The 21,729-nt window shown below is 40.5% G+C and overlaps 1 protein-coding gene across 2 annotated transcripts in view; it reads left to right on the forward strand.

The window, feature by feature from the left end:
- The window catches only part of LOC137424586 (SLIT-ROBO Rho GTPase-activating protein 1), a 91,396-nt gene that overhangs the window by 19,468 nt on the left and 50,199 nt on the right, over positions 1 to 21,729 (forward strand). For both annotated transcript variants that reach the window (XM_068112181.2, XM_078775643.1), the window contains exons 3-7: positions 10,989 to 11,181; positions 11,502 to 11,664; positions 11,907 to 11,969; positions 12,849 to 13,043; positions 21,573 to 21,701. In XM_068112181.2, the coding sequence (XP_067968282.2) occupies positions 10,989 to 11,181; positions 11,502 to 11,664; positions 11,907 to 11,969; positions 12,849 to 13,043; positions 21,573 to 21,701 (743 nt within the window). The remainder of the gene's footprint in view (positions 1 to 10,988; positions 11,182 to 11,501; positions 11,665 to 11,906; positions 11,970 to 12,848; positions 13,044 to 21,572; positions 21,702 to 21,729) is intronic.

The raw sequence follows: 21,729 nt of genomic DNA on the forward strand, positions 1-21,729 counted from the left end.
AAATGAAATAAAATAAACATTTTTAATAAAGGCTGTAAAAAAAAATTAAAATGTACGTTTACCGCCGTTGACGCAGCGTCTTTTACACCACCTTGTTGAGCATGTTAAATTAGTTATTCGTGCCTGTTTGTGTCCTTTATGACGTCCCGAAAAATAGTGAGATTCCTGTTTGGAATGATTTTCAACATTGTTTGTCTGCCAGACAAACAGAGTAAAAACATTATTTCGCTCCGTCCTCTCTGAGCTTGCGCCTTCAGGACGCAATGCCACACACTTTGCCAAATCCAGAGCCAAAGTACTGCTAAACTGCAGCTTCGTGTTCCGCTTCGGGTTCTACGGTATTCAAAATGCAGAATTCAATTGAAATTTAGTCCCTCGATCACAGACTGATGTATGTGGACAGACAGACAGAATGGAGCAATGGCTTAACCCCACTTTTTTCTTCGCGTGGGTTAGTTACCTTAATATGTTTTAGGTTCATTAGACCGATCATAAAGCTTTGGGAGTTGCACTTCAGCAAAAGGTCCTATTAATTGATCTAAAGGTTTCTACTCCATTCATTACACTTACTGTCATAAAATGTCACATTAGTTACCGCAAGAATCTGTGGCGTAAGCATCTCAGATCAGCTTCCAACAAGATGGCATGAATGCCGTACTATTGTCGTTTACTGGTGGAAAATGTGGTTTCACAAGTAATGATCCATCTTTTTCTTTATACACATGGAAGAGTTCAAAGGAAGAAATAAAATGAACCCACTCATTAATCTTCACTGCACAATAATGTTTCTTGTTGCCCAGCATGTTTTTTTTTTTTTTTTTTTTTTTTTTTTTTGTATACAATATCGAGGCTCGTGAAAGAGCGAACATTAATCACATGAACACACAGAAAGACAAACCGACACATAAAACATATAACAGGGAGCGGTAGACAAGATGGGGAGAGAGGGGGAAGGACACAAACACAACATTTGAGAGCAGGGACCGAGAGACATGGAGACATCGAGAGATCTGAGAGAGGGCGAGGGCTTTGGGGGGGGGGGGCGTGGGAAGGGGGCAGTGGGAGAGGTATAAAACATATGGACACTGCCAGGACTTCCAGGAAAGAAGTTGGAATTTCAAACAAGGTGGATCTGGGGTGAATTAGCGGGGGTAGAAAAGATCAAGGTTTTGGATGGGGGAAGATAAGAGATGGTGGTGAACAGCTGTTTTAAAGCTGTTCACCACCATCTGTTTTAAAGCTGTTCACCATCCTCGGGAAATACATGTTATGTATTTGTGTGCATTTGTGTGTACACTGCATATCTATATAATACACTTGTCAGTCTGTTTGTCCCTGTGTCACATATCGCGAGATTCCGTCATCTCGCGAGATTGTGAATTGTATGTTTTTTTCCAACTGTGACTTCACAACTGGCACCTTTTTAATGACGTAATGAAGAAATAATATGTAATGGGGGTAATAATGCTCTCTTTCTTTGAAGAATGGGAAGAAAGGGGGAGGAGCGGACAGAGTTGAGGTGGGGGACTGATTATTGTCATTGGGGGTGGGGGAGGAGCGAAGGGGTAGACTTGGCTGGGGAGCAGAGAGGAGACAGAGAGTTGGGGTGGGGAGCAGAGAACGGACAGATAATTGTGGTTGGGGGGTGGGGAGGCAGCAAAGGGGCAGAGTTGGGTGGGGAGCAGAGAAGGGATAGATAATTGGGGTTGGGGGAGCAGAGAGGGGAAAGAGTTGGGATGGGGAGCAGAGAGGGGACAGAGAGTTTGGGGCGAGGGGTTGAGGACTTGGGGTGGTTGGTGGTTGAACGCTTTGGGTGGAGAGAGATTTGAAGATGGGGTGGGGAGGGATTTGAAGATTTTGGATTGGGTGTGGGTGGGGGTGAGTACTTGTGTCTGGGTGGAGGGGTGTTTAGGACTTGGGGTTAGAAAGGGGGGTTTGGGACTTGAGGTTGGGAAAAGAATGGGGGTTTAGACCTCGGGATTAGTAAGGAGGTTTTAGGACTTGAAGTTTATTTGGGGGGTTCAGGACTTGGGGTTGCATGTGGGGTGGGGTTGGGGATTTTTGAGAGGAGTGGGTTGCTTGAATTAATCAAGGAACATCTTTGGGGAGCATATACAGTCACGTGAAAAAGTAAGTACATCCCATGTAAAGTTTTGACTTTTTCAACATATTTCAAAATACAGCTATTTGATCTTCATTTCAACAATATTGATAGATAAAGGTGATATAATATAACAAATATCATGAAACACTTACATTTTGTAGTCCATTGTATAATTTAAATAAACATAAATGCAAATTTCGCATGTGGAAAAAGTAAGTACACCCCTACATTTATCACGACTTCAAATACCTAAAATTAGAATCAGGTGCACCAGCTCAGGTGCAAATGATTAGAACATCGTTAGAGAGGATCTTGGAGGAACCTGCCTTATTTAAACCTCAGACATTTCGTTTGGTTTTCTCTTTGTTGTTGAAATGTGCGGCGTCACCATGCCTAGATCAAAAGAGCTCTCCGAAACCTTCAGAAAGAAGGTTATAGATGCCTACGAGTCTGGGAAGGGATTTAGAAATATCTCCAAACAATTTGAAATCAATCATTCGACTGTCCGGAAGATCATCTACAAGTGGAGAAGATTCCAAACAACTGCCAACTTGTTCAGGCCAGGCCGCCCCAGCAAGTTCAGCCTGAGAGCAGACCGCAAGATGCTGAAAGAAGTCTCTAAGAACCCCAGAATGTCATCACGGGACCTACAGGTAGCTCTTGCCACTGTTGATGTCAAAGTGCACGAGTCTACCATTTTGCAGGAGAGGCTGCACAAATTTGATTTACATGGGAGGTGTGCCAGGAGGAAACCTTTGCTGTCCAGAAAGAACATCAGGGCAAGACTAAAGTTTGCCAATGAACACCTCGGCAAAGACCAGCACTTCTGGAACAATGTGCTGTGGACAGATGAGTCAAACGTAGAGCAATTTGGCCACATTACCAGAAGACATGTTTGGCGAAAACCAAAGACAGCATTTGACCACAAGAACCTGATACCAACTGTAAAGCATGGTGGTGGAAATATTATGGTTTGGGGCAGCTTTGCTGTATCAGGGCCTGGGCAGCTCACCATCATATAATCCACTATGAATTCTTCGTTGTACCAGAGGGTGCTTGAGGATAATGTGAGGCCATCTGTCAGAAAGTTGAAGATCAACCGAAGGTGGACCTTGCAACATGACAATGACCCTAAACATACCAGTAAATCCACCAAGGAATGGCTGAAAAGAAAGAAATGGAGGGTTCTGGAATGGCCAAGTCAAAGCCCGGATCTAAATCCCATCGAGATGTTGTGGGGCGATTTGAAACGAGCTGTGCATGCAAGAAACCCCTCAAACATCGCACAGCTGAAAGAATTCTGCATGGAGGAGTGGGAAAAAATTTCTCCCAGTCGATGTCAGAGACTGGTAGACAGTTATAAGAAACGCCGACTTGAGGTTGTTTCTGCCAAAGGGGGCAATACCACCTATTAGAGCCAAGGGTGTACTTACTTTTTCCACATGCGAAATTTGCATTTATGTTTATTTAAATTATACAATGGACTACAAAATGTAAATGTTTCATGATATTTGTTATATTATATCACCTTTATCTATCAATATTGTTGAAATGAGGATCAAATAGCTGTATGTTGAAATATGTTGAAAAAGTCAAAACTTTACATGGGGTGTCCTTACTTTTTCATGTGACTGTAGCTGGACAATATTAAATTCTTGTGATATATTTAACTTTTGTTTTGGATAATATTGTTGCAGTCATATTTTACATTATATGGAATTTCTGTGGGTATACCTGCTGGTATATAATATTAGGGTGGTCCTTCTTTTTTGAGGGTCACATTTTCAACAGTCTCACCCCTTATTTTGTTACAACATGCATATAAATCATTCACACCAAATTATATCTCTAGTGATTACCATTTTGGGGTTACTCAATGGAGTTAAAGTTTTACCTTGTGGCTCACAAGATACCTGCATTTTCTGTCTATTCCAGAATGATTCTAGAAACCTAAAAAGGGAGCAAGAATAAATATTGTCCGAATTTAGCAGCAGATATGGACAGAGCAAAATTGAGTGATGGAAAGGCGACATTTGTCTTTGCAACCACAGCTCGGAGCCTCGGCCATGACCATGATGTGCAGGTGGAGCTCACATTCAACCATTCCTCAATTTGAAGAGCTCGACATCGCTTCCACAAATAACTTGCCAAAAACACACAGGAACAATTCCAGCCAACAGTCTCACTTGTAAATGGCAAGCTCCTTAACCCTAGATAGGTGTACCCTGGGTGCACACATTCTGGATGGATGCGTACACCCAGGGGTACACCTATCTAGGGTTAATAACCTTACAGGGCAAGAACATCTGTTGTTCTTGACAGATGACAAGAACTCTACCTAATGGCATGCTTCACTGCTGCTCAGGCCAGTTTTGCTCCTTACAATAACCTTAACTTATCATATCTTGTTAAGTCTGAGAAGGTGAATTCTGCCCTTTCAAAATCTGTATGTTCTAAATTTGTTGGACATCTATGGTATCTCAATGAGGAGCACATTGGTTTGGTATTATTTGATTCAGCTGTATCCAGAGTCAAAATGAGCAATGATAAAGGCACTGAATGAAAAGGAAGGCATAAACATCCAAAGTGCAACCAGCTGAATATGAGGAAGTCTGAAGATATGTCATTTTAATATTTTGGCCCAAAGAGTAAAATGGTCATTTTTAGGTTTGAAATGAAATCCCAGCTGATTTTCTGAATTCTGACCCTAAACCATGGGAGCTCAGAGAGGATTCCAATGAGGCATACCAAACAGTTGAACACTTGAAGGTGGTAAATGACAATCCCAAAAGGTATGTGGTCCTTACTGAGGAGTATAAAGCCATCATAAGAAATAAAGAAGAACACAAACTATTATTCCTCCTTTAACTTGTGCAGGATCATAGAAACCACTTCCTCTTCAACAGCATAAAGGAAACAAAAGATATCAAGGCAAAAGTGACAAACCATGCCAAGCCACCGATACCAGGTGACTGCAGGCTAGACCTTCAACCGTATTGAGCATGCAGTCCAGAACTTCAACCTTATTGAGCCTGCAGTCCAGGACTACAACCTTATTGCACAAGCAGTCCAGGACTACAACCTTATTGCACATGTAGTCCAGTACTTCAACCTTATTGAGCCTGCAGTCCAGAACTTCAACCTTATTCAGCCTGCAGTCCAGAACCTCAACCTTATTGAGCCTGCATTCCAGAACTTCAACCTTATTGAGCCTGCAGTCCAGAACTTCAACCTTATTGCACATGCAGTCCAGAACTTCAACCTTATTGCACATGCAGTCTGGAACTTCAACATTATTGAGCATGCAGTCCAGACCTTCAACCGTGTTGAGCCTGCAGTCCAGAACCTCAACCTTATTGAGCCTGCATTCCAGAACTTCAACCTTATTGAGCCTGCAGTCCAGAACTTCAACCTTATTGCACATGCAGTCCAGAACTTCAACCTTATTGCACGTGCAGTCTGGAACTTCAACATTATTGAGCCTGCAGTCCAGACCTTCAACCGTATTGAGCCTGCAGTCCAGAACTTCAACCTTATTGAGCCTGCAGTCCAGAACTTCAACCTTATTGAGCCTGCAGTCCAGAACTTAAACCTTATTGCACATGTAGTCCAGTACTTCAACCTTATTGAGCCTGCAGTCCAGAATTTCAACCTTATTGAGCCTGCAGTCCAGAACTTCAACCTTATTGAGCCTGCAGTCCAGAACCTCAACCTTATTGAGCCTGCAGTCCAGAACTTCAACCTTATTGCGCATGCAGTCCAGAACTTCAACCTTATCGAGCCTGCAGTCCAGATCGTCAACCTTATTGAGCTTGCAGTCCAGAACTTCAACCTTATTGCGCATGCATTCCAGAACTTTAACCTTATTGAGCTTGCAGTCCAAAACTTCAACCTTATTGAACTTACAGTCCAGAACTTCAACCTTATTGAGCTTGCAGTCCAGAACTTTAACCTTATTGAGCTTGCAGTCCAGAACTTCAACCTTATTGTGCATGCATTCCAGAACTTTAACCTTATTGAGCTTGCAGTCTAGAACTTTAACCTTATTGAGCTTGCAGTCCAGAACTTCAACCTCATTGAGCGTGCAGTCCAGAACTTCAACCTTATTGAGCTTGCAGTCCAGAATTTCAACCTTATTGAGCTTGCAGTCCAGAACTTTAACCTTATTGAGCTTGCAGTCCAGAACTTCAACCTTATTGCACAAGCAGTCCAGAACTTTAACCTTATTGATCCTGCAGTCCAGAACTTCAACCTTATTGAGCCTGCAGTCCAGAACATCAACCTTATTGCACAAGCAGTCCAGAACTTCAACCTTATTGAGCATGCAGTCCAGAACTTCAACCTTATTGAGCCTGCAGTCCAGAACTTCAACCTTATTGAGCCTGCAGTCCAGAACTTCAACCTTAATGAGCCTGCATTATAGAACTTCAACCTTATTGAGCAACCTCTAAATATGGTCCAATATTGATGGAATTTGACATGTGACTTTTTTGTAGATTGGAACAAATCAGAGGGTGACTGCTTTAGAATGGAACCTTCTGAAAGCATTCTTCAATTAATTATTATCAATTGGACTTCTAACATTGTCAATTCTGACCTCATTTTATCTTCTTTAGCGGTCTCTCTCTTTCAGGGTTATTGTTTATCAAGTACTAACCTGTGCCCCACATGAGCCTTCAGGCTGAAACTCTGTTTCCCGTTTATCATCCAAGTATTACATCATTTCCTCATTGGTGCTTCTGAGTTCTAAACAGACTGTGTGATTGTTACAGTTTGATTATCATGATGTTGTGGCCCCAAGTTCAAAATGCTTGTATACTGAAGTGGTTCAGCTTGGCCCTATAGCGCAGGGAAGGCTTATTGCTGTTTTAGGGTTTTTTCTACAATTGGCCCCCAATTTTAGTGGTACCACAGAGTTTCTTAGACCCCGAAGAGTAAAAAAAACCACCATTTCAAATATATATATTTCTTTTTTTTCATCCTGCACTCACAACACTCCAAATTTCCAAACTAATATCAATTTCCAAGCTGTATGTCGGAGCCCTGGGACATCCTTCTTCTGGGAATGAAATTTTGCCTCAATAATGGGAATACAAAAAAGTATGTGGGGTTGACCTAATTTTTGAGATTGACCTCATTTTACGGGTATGACCCAATTATAGACATTTAAACATTTTTCACCATAATTTAACTGTGATCAAAACGAAATTGCCATCTCTAGATAGCCTAGTGTCCAAGGTGCATTTATGCTTAATTTACATCAAACTCATCCAGGTTAAAGGTCAAGGTAAAATGGTTAACGGCCAAAAGGTTAAAATGTCAAAGGTCAAAAAGGTCAAGGCCAAATGGCAGTCTGAAAAAAATGCGTTTTTTTCTCGTCGCTCAATTTTGCCAATGCCAAAGACAGCTCAAAGACCGTTTGGCCTTCCAAGATGTTCTTGCATCATAATATTGTATCTGCACTGATGTTGTGCACCTGATATTTGATTGATATCCTTTACCTACTTTTTTCGGATTGTGACCTAATTAACAAAAAACATCTTTTTAATTACAACTTGAACATGTACAGATACATTCAAAGTACACCGCCCCCATGCCAAATGAATAAATAAACAAGAAGACATCATGCAGAGCACGATACTTGCAAAATACGCCCCCCCCCCCCTTCCCAAGAATAAAAATTCCATTGATACAGCAAATTGTCCATTTCATCAAGATTAAAATTGACAATCTTGATCAAAGCTCGGGTCAACAGGAAGAAAATTGACGATTTTTCAGATGAAAATGATGATTTTGGAAGGTTGACCTTGAGTTGACCTTTGACCTTTTGGCCTCAAAAATAGTTGGTTTCCCTATTTAGTGACTCAATGTGCAAATGCTGTTCAATTTTCAAGGCAATCGGATGAAAATTGACGGGGTTTTTTTTCAGATAAAAAGTGATGATTTTAAAAATTTGACCTTAAGTTGACCTTTGATCTTTTGACCTCAAAAATAGTTCATTTCGCAATTTAGTGACTTGATATACAAATGCTATTCAATTTTCAAGTCAATTGGATTTAAAATGGCGATTTTAGAAATTTGACCTTCAGATGACCTTTGACCTTTGACCTCAAAATCAATAGGCTTCTCAATTGGGACGACTTATACAACTTGGTGAAGTTTCGTGACGATCGGTTTAGAATCGTGACCTGTAGGCCGGTGACAAACAGACAAACAGACAGACAGACAAACAGACAGAACCACAAACGGAACCGACCAATATACTTGAAAAATCTTCGATTTTGAAAGTAATAAATAACATCCTCCAGCGCGCGGCATTGCCGGGGAAAGTCTCGTCTTCTAGTATTAGCTGGTAGATGTTAAACATCCCATGATGACTTTCAACATAGAGTAGTTGAATTATCATTGCACGCTCAACAAATTATTATGAATCCCTTTGCACCTCCTGTCGAATGGCATGCCGAACAACAGGTTTGCAAAGGACCAGTTCAAAAAAAGCGTTCCGTCACCGACCTCACAAAATGGTGGAAGCAAGTGGAGCTGTTAAGGTAGTAGTAGTAGTAGTAGTAGTAGTAGTAGTAGTAGTAGTAGTAGTAGTAGTAGTAGTAGTAGTAGTAGTAGTAGTAGTAGTAGTAGTAGTAGTAGTAGTAGTAGTAGTAGTAGTAGTAGTAGTAGTAGTAGTAGTAGTAGTAGTAGTAGTAGTAGTAGTAGTAGTAGTAGTAGTAGTAGTAGTAGTAGTAGTAGTAGTAGTAGTAGTAGTAGTAGTAGTAGTAGTAGTAGTAGTAGTAGTAGTAGTAGTAGTAGTAGTAGTAGTAGTAGTAGTAGTAGTAGTAGTAGTAGTAGTAGTAGTAGTAGTAGTAGTAGTAGTAGTAGTAGTAGTAGTAGTAGTAGTAGTAGTAGTAGTAGTAGTAGTAGTAGTAGTAGTAGTAGTAGTAGTAGTAGTAGTAGTAGTAGTAGTAGTAGTAGTAGTAGTAGTAGTAGTAGTAGTAGTAGTAGTAGTAGTAGTAGTAGTAGTAGTAGTAGTAGTAGTAGTAGTAGTAGTAGTAGTAGTAGTAGTAGTAGTAGTAGTAGTAGTAGTAGTAGTAGTAGTAGTAGTAGTAGTAGTAGTAGTAGTAGTAGTAGTAGTAGTAGTAGTAGTAGTAGTAGTAGTAGTAGTAGTAGTAGTAGTAGTAGTAGTAGTAGTAGTAGTAGTAGTAGTAGTAGTAGTAGTAGTAGTAGTAGTAGTAGTAGTAGTAGTAGTAGTAGTAGTAGTAGTAGTAGTAGTAGTAGTAGTAGTAGTAGTAGTAGTAGTAGTAGTAGTAGTAGTAGTAGTAGTAGTAGTAGTAGTAGTAGTAGTAGTAGTAGTAGTAGTAGTAGTAGTAGTAGTAGTAGTAGTAGTAGTAGTAGTAGTAGTAGTAGTAGTAGTAGTAGTAGTAGTAGTAGTAGTAGTAGTAGTAGTAGTAGTAGTAGTAGTAGTAGTAGTAGTAGTAGTAGTAGTAGTAGTAGTAGTAGTAGTAGTAGTAGTAGTAGTAGTAGTAGTAGTAGTAGTAGTAGTAGTAGTAGTAGTAGTAGTAGTAGTAGTAGTAGTAGTAGTAGTAGTAGTAGTAGTAGTAGTAGTAGTAGTAGTAGTAGTAGTAGTAGTAGTAGTAGTAGTAGTAGTAGTAGTAGTAGTAGTAGTAGTAGTAGTAGTAGTAGTAGTAGTAGTAGTAGTAGTAGTAGTAGTAGTAGTAGTAGTAGTAGTAGTAGTAGTAGTAGTAGTAGTAGTAGTAGTAGTAGTAGTAGTAGTAGTAGTAGTAGTAGTAGTAGTAGTAGTAGTAGTAGTAGTAGTAGTAGTAGTAGTAGTAGTAGTAGTAGTAGTAGTAGTAGTAGTAGTAGTAGTAGTATAAGTATATTTTTTATGTCAAGAAGGTATGAATAAGCAGTAATGCAACTTCAGTGAGTTTACCATTATTAGCCCCCGTCGGACTTAGTTGAAGAGTAGCGGCTTAAAATTGAAGAGTAGCGGCTGAAACCCGAACCCTATCCAGGTTCCTCCTGATGACTCCATCTTTGCTCTTTACTTTTTTTGGTTCCTTTTGATGACTCCAATGCAGTATTTGCTTTTCTGTTTTATCTGAAATGGGGGCTCATGGATTGTGTCTCGTCCATGAGTGCGCGCGACTGCAACCATATCTCGGACACGTATGGACCGATTTTGTTCATATTTGGCACAAAGACAATACATGATGGTAAACATATGAACATCATTTTGTTTCGTGATGCGATCAGAGATGGCCGACTGGCAGCCATTTTAGTTGTAAAAAAAAAACATTGTTGAACACGTCCTCAACCATTTCTCGGACTTGCATTTGCCCATCTTTTTCCCGTGAAGACATGTCAGCCATGTCTTCCTAAAAACTTTGTTAGTATGCATACAAGACATCACATCCATGTTCCACATCGTAAGTAATTTTGTTTCTGGTGTCAAAAGCTCGCAAAATGACTCATACACAGTATTTGGAGGAGAAAAATCCAGGACAGCCAAATTGCAGAAATCTTCACCACGTTTATAACCTCCTATCCCTCTGATTCAGAAATGTATGGAAGATGCAGTAACGTGAGTGAAAAAGGTATTTTTCCAAAAGGTCTGCCGTGCACTTTCACTGACTCTCCTTTCCTACATCTTTCGGAATAACGTACATGTCTTTCCTGCTCCACCCGTGCTTGTATTCCTTCCCAAATAAAAGTGACTGACCGGAGATTAACCAAAAATAACATTGACTCTCCTATTGTGAGGACCTTGGCTGATACGGACTCTCACGGAAACATCATCGAAGTAGCTAAGTTGTACATACACCTTGGGTCTTTCAACCCCTCACTCCACCTTCCCCTCATGTGTATCTAAGTGAATTCCCGATGCCTGCAGACTTGCGTGTCCAGCTGACCGAGCAACAGCAGCGAGTGGAACAGAGGGCCGAGCTACGGTCGAATCTCTTACTCGATTTCCAGGAGCTCTTTCGGCGTCGAGCAGAGGCTGAGCTTGAGTATGCACACGCGCTCAAGCGCATCGCAGAGCGCATCACTGGACGAGCACGCAATACGCGTGAACAAAGCCTCAGGTTCATTTAACATTGTCATTCCTAAAAAAAAATTCTTATCCATGGCACTGCACTTTTGTCCATAAAAAATATATATGTTCATAAGTGTGCCCAAAACCACCGCCTTCACATTCGATTGTGCATGTTGCCCATCTGACTGTTTCGATATATCCCAGAAAGTAATCTTACGTCTGCATAAATGCTGTACTGAGTTGCAACAATGAGATTACCATTCTCAAACGAGCTCTTTGTTGTTGTCACAATGCGTTATGGACGATGATTTCATGGCTCTGCCTCACAAATGCTTTGATCTTTTGCTCCACACCCACACCAACGTGCAGCCGCGAGCAGGCCGTGCCATCAGTAGCAGCATGCTGGCACGCCTTGCTTAAAGAGCTTCGCCAGGAGAGCCAAGACCATGCAGCACTGGGGGACCTGTGCCTGCACGCGCTCGCCCCGCGCTGCATGCAGCTCACGGATGACACGCTCCGTGTCTGCAAAAAGGTCAATTCGATTGTACTTAACCACATAGAGAGTGTTCAGTGGTCAAAAGATTGATTGATAGAGGACCTTCATACTTGAGCACTCAGTGTGTTTATATATTTCCTTGTATAGTATAATAGGGGGGAAAAGGAGGTCATATTTGAGTTCCAAAGTTCTTCACCACATTCTTTAAATTTGTCTTGCCAGTAAATGCTGTGATAATCGTTGACAATGAACACGATACCATGTCGCATGACTTTTAGGTCAAGGAGGTTGGGCAGAAGCTGCAGGAAGAACTCTTAAAGTATACAGGGAAGCTCCACTCGGTGAGTGCTAAACCCATTCGCTCACTTCGCAGGCACAATTGAGGGCAGCTCAACGTTCCAGACAAATACTTTAGTGTTGTTGTAGGACTTTCCTTCATATTTTCCACCGATCTATGTAAAATGTTTGCTATCCATCGACATTTTATTTTTAACTCAACTGGACTTAGTCCAGCTGAGTTTTTATCGACACCCAGTGTCCGTCGTCCGTCTGTCGTCTGTCTGTCTGTCTGTCGTCTGTAAACAATTCGACGTCTACGCTCTAAAAGTCACAAATATTCATTGAACTTGATGAAACTTGTTACGCCGCATCTTTAGGACATAAACTAGTTTGGGATTGCATTTGGGCGTTGCACACCCAAAAATGGGCGCGGCAGGGCGGCCATATTGAAAAATCAATTTTTGTCAATCTGGTACTTCCTAATGTAGCTAGAAGGCTGAAACTTGGTGTGTAGACAGTATGTAACAAACCTCAACACATATATTACGGGTTTTGACGATGTCCGAAAAATGACCTCGTCGTGACCTATGACATGACTTGACCCATAAACATCAGTTTGGACGACGTCCAAGCTCTAAAAGTCACAAATACTGATCAAATTGGATGAAACTTGTGCCTTTTGCCACTTAAAGATATTTGAAAACACATATAAACGCACATATAAACATATAAACGCACATATAAACTATATAGTTTGTGGTTCTATTATGCATATTCTAACCATATTGATATAGACCAGTTGAGTTCAGGTTCCCTGGAACCTCTAGTTAATCCTTGAAACACACAAAGATACTGTTCTTGTTTAAAAAATAAAATTTGAATATTAAATATGGCAATAAATCTGTTTGCTAACGACTACCTCTTGTTTGTATATTGCGCAGGTCACAAAGATATACCAGGTATACCATGGGCAGAGCCAAGCGGCCGAGGCAAAGTTTCAAGAAGCCGCACAGCATGAGGAACTACAGCTCAACTGCAATGCCAGTGATGGTGGAAAACTCAGTCCCACGACCCGAGTTCCTGAACGTCTGCGTCGGAGGAACTCTCTTCGAAAAATTGAAAAGCTCAAAGAAAAGGTTCGAGCAGTACATTGGCACAACGACAACAAACATAACTGATCATGATAGGAAATAAAAAATTATCTATCAGTGTTCTTACACTATATTATGTTATTATTTATATCGTAACTTGTCGCTTAACATCAGAGCTGCAAAGAGATGAGACCGAGATGTACTCCGAACTACAATTTGGCAAAAAAGTAAATTGTAGTTTTTTTTACCGGTGTATTCTGCGGTGTTTCATTTTATAAAGACACACGCACACATATACACTAACACACTTACATACTCGCACACAGAGATAGAAAAGAGGTGAGAGAAGGACAGATGATAATGGGCAGAATGACGAAGGGGATACAGAGGGTGGAGGAGAGGAGTAGGATGAGGATGTTGAGGAACATCCGAAATGGATCCGAAACCTGGAAGAGAAGAAGCAACATCTCGAGGAAATGCCCCAAGTAATAATTTATGCAGAAAGATAAACCAACAACTTGCAAAGATGGCAAACCTCAAAGCCCTGGCCCAGATGGGATCACAAACTTCTGGCTAAAGCAATTTGATGCTCTCCACGTTCACTACACTCAAGCATTCAATGAACTTATCCAAGGGGATCAGGAAATGGATGAATTGCTCACAGAAGGTAACACCTTGCTCATCCCAAAATCTAAAGAAACCCAAATACCCCACAAATACCGGCCAACAACCCGTCTACCAACAACATACAAACTTTTAACAGAAATCATCACAGAAACAATGTACCACCACCTAGCACAACAAGGAGACCGAGAGGCAGAACAGAAGGGATGTAAGAGAGGATGTTATGGAACAATAGACCACCTATTACAAAACAAGGCCATACTCGCTGCAATACACTGTAATACTGCAATACATGAAGAAACAAATTGTCTACAGCTTGGATAGACTATAAAAAAAGGTTTTGACAGTGTCCCACATTCATGGATGATAAAGTCCATACAAATGTATAAGACAAATCTCCACATAATCAAACAGATTGAGAAAGTAATGGATCCATTGAGAAAGCTATTTCCTTGTGTTTTATACTTCTCCCACCCCCCTCCCCCCTTCCCACGCCTCCTCCCCCCAAGCCATCTCCATCCCACAGATCTCCCGATGTCGCTGCTCTCAAATGTTGTGTTTGTGTGCTTCTCCTTCTCTCCCCATCTTGTCTACCGCTCCCCTTATTATATACTTTGTGTGTCTGTTCGATTTTTTTTTGTGTGTGATAAATGTTAGCTCTTTCACGAGCCTCGATCCTGTATACAAAAAAAACAAAAAAAACAGAAGTGACGATACAATGTGGGATTTTCCAAGGAGAGGGCTTCTTCTTTTTTTTTGTATACAGGATCGAGGCTCGTGTAAGAGCTAACATTATTCACAAAAAACAAACTGACACATAAAACATGTAATAAAGGGAGCGGGAGACAAGATGGGGAGAGAGAGGGAAGCACACAAGTGCAACAGTAGAGAACAGGGACATCGGGAGATCTGTGGGAGGGAGAGGGCTTGGGGGGAGGAGGGAGCCTTTCCTCCCCCTTGTTTTGCATTGCTCTGAATCCACGAAGTAACCTCATCATTCAAGCAAGGACACTCTAACGTCACCCTAACATCCAATAAAATAACATCCAAAGAAACAAGAAAGGTGACACATCCACTGTACATGGATGATTTAAAACTATTTGCACCAAACCTGGTAGGTAGTTGGTTGTAGAGACCAACCACCTAGGGTAGTACTACCGTTCTGACTGAGGAGCGTTAAAGTGGTGCCCGGAACCATCTTACACTCTCCGTGTCAGGATTGCTGGTCTTACTTTCTGTCTCACTCAAACTAGAGCTACCGGGCAAGCTTTAGTCTCTTTCTCGCAAACAAACACCATACACTTTTCATCATACACTTTTCTTCTCTTCTATTTAAGGCCTGGCCTTGACAAGGGCTATATAGTCCGTGCCTGGAGGCTCCAACATAAAAAATGGTGAAAAATTGGCAGAACAACTAAAATTAAATGAAACGGTTCTCCGATGACATTCACATGGAATTGGCCTAGATAAGTGTGCCAAGTGCACATTCGTGCAAGGTAGACCAACAAAAACGGACAACATAAAAATTGACCTTGATACAACAATGCTGGAGCTAGACAATGAAGGGTCATACAAATACCTCGAAGTAGAAGAGGACCACCAAATTTCTCATAAAAACGTGCAAAACAATTACCAAAGAATACCTGTGTAGAACGAGAATAGTTACATCATATACCTGCGCATCATAAGAGGCAACTAAGGGTTGGTGTCAGGAAGGGCATCCGGCCATAAAACATGGCCTCAAACAGGGAATCATGATTGTCATGGGGCCCGCAAGGCTAACCCCCGCTCTAGCAGGGAAAATAGCCTTAAAACGATCATTCATTCATTTTTTTTGAGAATGTACATACCGAGGAAAGAAGGAGATAGCGGCCTGATGGAACTCAATCAAGTGCGCAGAGCAACGACTTTGGGATTAAACAGGTACAATTAGAAGATTTCATTCATCAAACCGAAACAGCAACAAATATAGCCCCAACAATTGCAAAAATGACAAAAGAAAAATACAAGATGAAACACCAGCAGACATATAGTGACAACTGGGAGAAAGACAAATGAGCACGGAAATATATATATACATAAAGAGTTGGACAGATGTGGGACAGACAAAGAAGAATCACTGGGATGGCTAATAAGAGGTCAGCTCAACTGGGACGGAGTACAAATCATTAATATTAATGCCCACGACCAAGGACACTACATGAATGGCTTTAAGAAGATGGCAGGACTGAGTCAATCGGACAAGTGTAGGATCTGCAAGGCAGAAACAGGAAGTACGAGCTACCTCCTATTAGAATGTAAACAACTCATGTCAGAACAACTGTACACCCAAAGACACAACAAGGTATGTAGAGGAATCCATTGCACATCTGCAAAACCTTTGATATCCCAGTGCCAGAAAATTAATGGGAACATGAACCAAAATCAATCATTTAAAACAAGGATATAATGCTCATGTATGACCTGATGATCCCATCCAACGTGAACATACAAAACAAAGTATTGCGACCGGACATAGGACATAGTACTCAAATGCAAAAAGGAAAATGAGGCATTGCTAATTGAGATATCAGTACCCATTGATTTTGGTCTAAATAATGCAGAAATCAAGAAAATGACCAAATATGAAGACCTCAAGAATGAAATGAAAATATCCTGGAAGCTGAAGAGCACCAAAATTGTATGAGTGATAATTGGAGCAACAGGAATGATAAAGAAGAACCTTACAGGCATCTTAAAAACCATCACTGGGAACATTACCACAAACAAACTACAGTTGGAGGCTGTACATGGCTCAGTGACGAACCTGGTCCTGAAAAGAGCCCTTGGAACAAAACTCTGAGAACAACACAACTTCACAACTTAGCCCATGAACCGCAATCCTTCACCAAAGTGTGGGTGGATACTTGGAGTCCTGGGACCTTCTGGAACCTGAATATGTAGATTACAATCCCAGCACAAACACACCTGCACTGCAGTGCTTTTAAACATGAGAGTTTCCACATTCTGCAAAAGCCTCTACCATTTATGAGCATTTTACAGCAATGTCCTTATTAATGTGGACAACACCCTTTTAGTCATGTTAACTCACACCGTGTATTTGTACAGATTTCGCTAAAAGTAATTTCACGTCCAATGGAAGATTTTGGAAAGTTCGAGTAATGTGAGAGTTACACCTGACTTGTTTACTTTCCAGCAGCAATTAATAATAACTGTGATTATTATGAAGCACGGAATTGAAAGTGCGGCATTCATACGTCAAGTCTCATTAAGAGTCCCAAGAATGCATAAAGCAGAGGCTGCAGTTACATCCAATATCATTGGAGCTCAGTAGTAGCTTCACAATGAAACTTTGTTACGACTCATTTTTATAACAACATGATGCATGCAATCAGGCCTGCACACTCGACAATTTGCAACGGGAGACCCCTGCAATGGCTCTAAACGTGAACTGCCACAAGTCCTCCTCCAAATTAGGAGTTTGCCAACAAGCCAAGCTGGGATAATGTGTTGCTTTCCAACTTGGCGCTGCACGTAATAGAATGCCAGCAGGGATGGAAAAGCTTTCCTACAAAGTCCCTTGTAAATATCCGAAGCACACAAGGTCACAGTTCCAACTGTAGGGGCGAAAAAGGGAAATTTTACGACCTGCTACGAACTTCATTTTGGCCTTCCGTTTTGTCCGAATAAAGGTTTAAGTTCGAGACACTTTAATTTAACTTATATGTCACTGACCTTTCTTAATGAACCAATCTTGCTAATAATAGCAAGTACAGATACATTTTAAGTACACCACCCCCATGCCAAATAAATAACATATCCTCCAGCACGCGACACATAGAGACAGTATTGGGAGGGAGAGGCGTACAATAATTGATTAATTGTGTAATTAAAATAAATAAATAAATAACATATCGTCCAGCACGCTGCACATAGAGACAGTATTGGGAGGGAGAGGCATACAATAATTGATTAATTGTGTAATAAAAATAAATAAATAAATAACATATCGTCCAGCACGCTGCACATAGAGACAGTATTGGGAGGGAGAGGCGTACAATAATTGATTAATTGTGTAATTAAAATAAATAAATAAATAACATATCGTCCAGCACGCTGCACATAGAGACAGTATTGGGAGGGAGAGGCGTACAATAATTGATTAATTGTGTAATTAAAATAAATAAATAACATATCCTCCAGCACGCGGCACATAGAAACAGTATTGGGAGGGAGAGGCGTACAATAATTGATTAATTGTGTAATTAAAATAAATAAATAAATAACATATCCTCCAGCACGCTGCACATAGAGACAGTATTGGGAGGGAGGGGCATACAATAATTGATTAATTGTGTAATTAAAATAAATAAATAAATAACATATCCTCCAGCACGCGGCACATAGAGACGGTATTGGGAGGGAGAGGCGGACAATAATTGATGAATTGTGTAATTAAAATAAATAAATAAATAACATATCCTCCAGCACATAGAGACGGTATTGGGAGGGAGAGGTGTACAATAATTGATTAATTGTGTAATTAAAATAAATAAGTAACAATCGTAAAATAATTAATTTCTTAATCAATTGGCTCATAGCATACCGAAACCACCAGTCTTTCATCTGAAGTTGTATTTTTGAAAATTAATGAAATAGTTAATTAATCAAAAAATAATAATAAATTAATTCAATGATTGATCATTAAGTAATTAATCGATTAATTGATTAATGAATAAATAAAAATATCCTTTATAGTCACATCACTTGGTCACTGTAGTGTCCAAATATCAGCTTCCTAGCTCAAAAGGTGCCTGAGATATTACCCACATTAGAAAGAAAATATATAATTGAGTAATAATGAAAAGAAAGAAATAATAATCGTAAAATAATTAAATTATTTATCAATTGGCTGAGAGAATACCGAAACCACCATCGTTTCATCCGAATCTATAACTTAAATTTTAAAAAACGAATTAGGTCATTAATCAAACAATTAAATAATTAATTGATTAATGAATAAATCAAAAATAGCCTTTACAGCCAAATCACTTGGTGATTGTCATGTCCAAATATCATCTTCTTAACTCAAAAGGTGCCTGAGATATTACCCAGAAGAGAAAGGAAATAAATAAGTACTTAAATAATCGATAATAATTAAATAATTAATCATAAAGCAAAAAATACCGTTTTTGAAAAGTACTTCCTCACTATTGTGCCGAAATTTCAGCTTCCTAGCTCGAAGGATGGCTGAGATCTCGCCCGGACAAACAAACAAACAAACAAACAAGAAAGAAAGAATTAAAGCAAGAAACCGGAGTGAAAACTGAGTACTCCCTTTCAGCGTGCCTCATCGCCGGGCCTCCTTCAGTGCCCGGCAATGACGACATGCATTGCCTGGAGATGGTATAGGAAAGGAGTGGTGTACAATAACCAAAACGACCAGCTTTAGTCTGTTTGGCATTCCCTTTAGCTTCTGATAAATTAGTCGTTAGATTCAAACCAGACATTCAGGACAATGTTGATTTGTCTGTTTCTACCAATGTTCATGTAAGAGGCAATCCACATATAAGTACACTGGCTGATGTCCTTGCCCAACATGTGGTATATGCACAAGCCTCATGAGCCTTGGTTAATGTAGGAAAAATAAAAAATGTTTTGTCAACTTGCGAAATAAGTTCCTGAGTTGAAATGTGTTTTTGTGTTAAACTGGGAACAAACACAAAGTTCAGAAAGTCCCAGCCTGTAAAAACACACCAGGTTATCTTGCCAAAGTTATCCCTTTAGCAACTCACTCTGAAAGCTGTACTGGGTTGACCCGAGGATGAATCCAATACCGTTAGTGCAAAGTGACGAAGTGACAACTTACACGAAAGAGAAATAAGTGAAACAAATAAAATACATTACAGATTTCAAAACTGAGGATGCTATTTTTGTATTTTTACCATGCCTTCATGTGCTTTTCTTTACATCATCCTGGAGCCATTAGGTGGTCGAATTGTAGAGCTACTTGTACTTGTGGAGCTACTTGTACCTGTAGCCTTGCGATTTGTAGAGCGGCTTGTACTTGTAGACTTGCGACTTGCAGAGCGACTTGTACTTGTAGACTTGCAACTTGCAGAGCGGCTTGTACTTGTAGACTTGCGACTTGCAGAGCGACTTGTACTTGTAGACTTGCAACTTGTACTTGTAGACTTGCAACTTGCAGAGCGACTTGTACCTGTAGACATGCAACTTGTTGAGCGACTTATACTTGAAGAGCGACTTGTACTTGTAGACTTGCGAATTGTAGAGCGACTTGTACTTGTAGACTTGCGACTTGAAGAGCGACTTGTACTTGTAGACTTGCGAATTGTAGAGCGACTTGTACTTGTAGACTTGCGAATTGTAGAGCGACTTGTACTTGTAGACTTGCGACTTGTAGAGCGGCTTGTACTTATAGACTTGTGACTTGTAGAGCTACTTGTACTTGTAGACTTGCGAATTGTAGAGCGACTTGTACTTGTAGACTTGCGACTTGTAGAGCTACTTGTACTTGTAGACATGCGACTCGTAGAGATACTTGTACCTGTAGACTTGCAACTTGTACTTGTAGACCTGCGACTTGTAGAGCTACTTGTACCTGTAGACTTGTGACTTGTAGGGTGACTTGTACTTGTAGACTTGCGACTTGTAGAGCGACTTGTACCTGTAGATTTGCAACTTGTACTTGTAGACTTGCGACTTGTAGAGCCACTTGTACTTGCAGACTTGCGAATTGTTGAGCGACTTGTACTTGTAGACTTGCGACTTGTAGAGCTACTTGTACTTGTAGACTTGCGACTTGAAGAGATACTTGTACCTGTAGACTTGCAACTTGTACTTGTAGACTTGCAACTTGTAGAGTTACGTGTACCTGTAGACTTGCGAATTGTAGAGCTACTTGTACCTGTAGACTTGTGACTTGTAGAGTGACTTGTACTTGTAGACTTTCGACTTGTAGAGCGACTTGTACCTGTAGACTTGCAACTTGTACTTGTCGACTTGCGACTTGCAGAGCTACTTGTACTTGTAGACTTGCGAATTGGAGATCGACTTGTACTTGTAGACTTGCAACTTGTAGAGCTACTTGTACTTGTAGACTTGCGACTTGTAGAGATACTTGCATTTGTAGACTTGCAACTTGTCCTTGTAGACTTGCGACTTGTAAAGCTACTTGTACCTGAAGACTTGCGACTTGTCGAGCTACTTGTACTTGTCGACTTGTGCCTTGTAGACTTGCGAATTGTAGAGCTACTTGTACCTGTAGGCTTGTGTCTTGTAGAGATACTTGTACTTGTGGACTTATGTCTTGTGGAGCTACCTGTACTTGTAGACTTGTGTCTTGAAGAGATAGTTGTACTTGTAGACTTGTCTTGTAGAGATACTTGTACTTGTAGACTTGTGTCTTGTAGAGCTACTTGTACTTGTAGACTTGTGTCTTGTAGAGATACTTGTACTTGTAGACTTGTGTCTTGAAGAGCTACTTGTACATGTAGACTTGCGACTTGCAGAGCTACTTGTACTTGTGGACTTGTGACTTGTAGAGCTACTTGTACATGTAGACTTGTGTCTTGTAGAGCGACTGGTACATGTAGAGTTGTACTTGTAGAGCGACTTGTACATGTAGAGTTGTACTTGCAGAGCGACTTGTACATGTAGAGTTGTACTTGCAGAGCGACTTGTACATGTAGAGTTGTACTTGTAGAGCGACTTGTACATGTAGACTTGTAACTTGTAGAGCTAACTCCTGCGAGGATGTAATTAATAGATGGTGCAATGATTGTTGTGGATTGTAATCGATTCCAGATCCTTAGTTTTTGGGAATAAATAAAGGTGGTGTCAGCAACGTTCGAGTGAAATCCTCAAGGATCATTTTACACCACCGCGGCCACCACGGACAATGATTGTGGTTGTGATTTCTGTTTTCAGCGTCAGGTTAAGTTTCACGACAGCAAGGTGAAATCAATCAAAGCACGGAATGAATACATCCTCACGTTGGAAGCCATCAATGCTTCCGTGAAGCAGCATTTCGTCATGGACGTCTCTGACATCATCAATGTGAGTTCAACAGCAAATTGCATCAGCA

The sequence above is a fragment of the Myxine glutinosa genome, chromosome 4 (genome assembly GCF_964187855.1).
Source record: "Myxine glutinosa chromosome 4, kmMyxGlut1.1, whole genome shotgun sequence".
Classification (NCBI taxonomy): Eukaryota; Metazoa; Chordata; class Myxini; order Myxiniformes; family Myxinidae; genus Myxine; species Myxine glutinosa.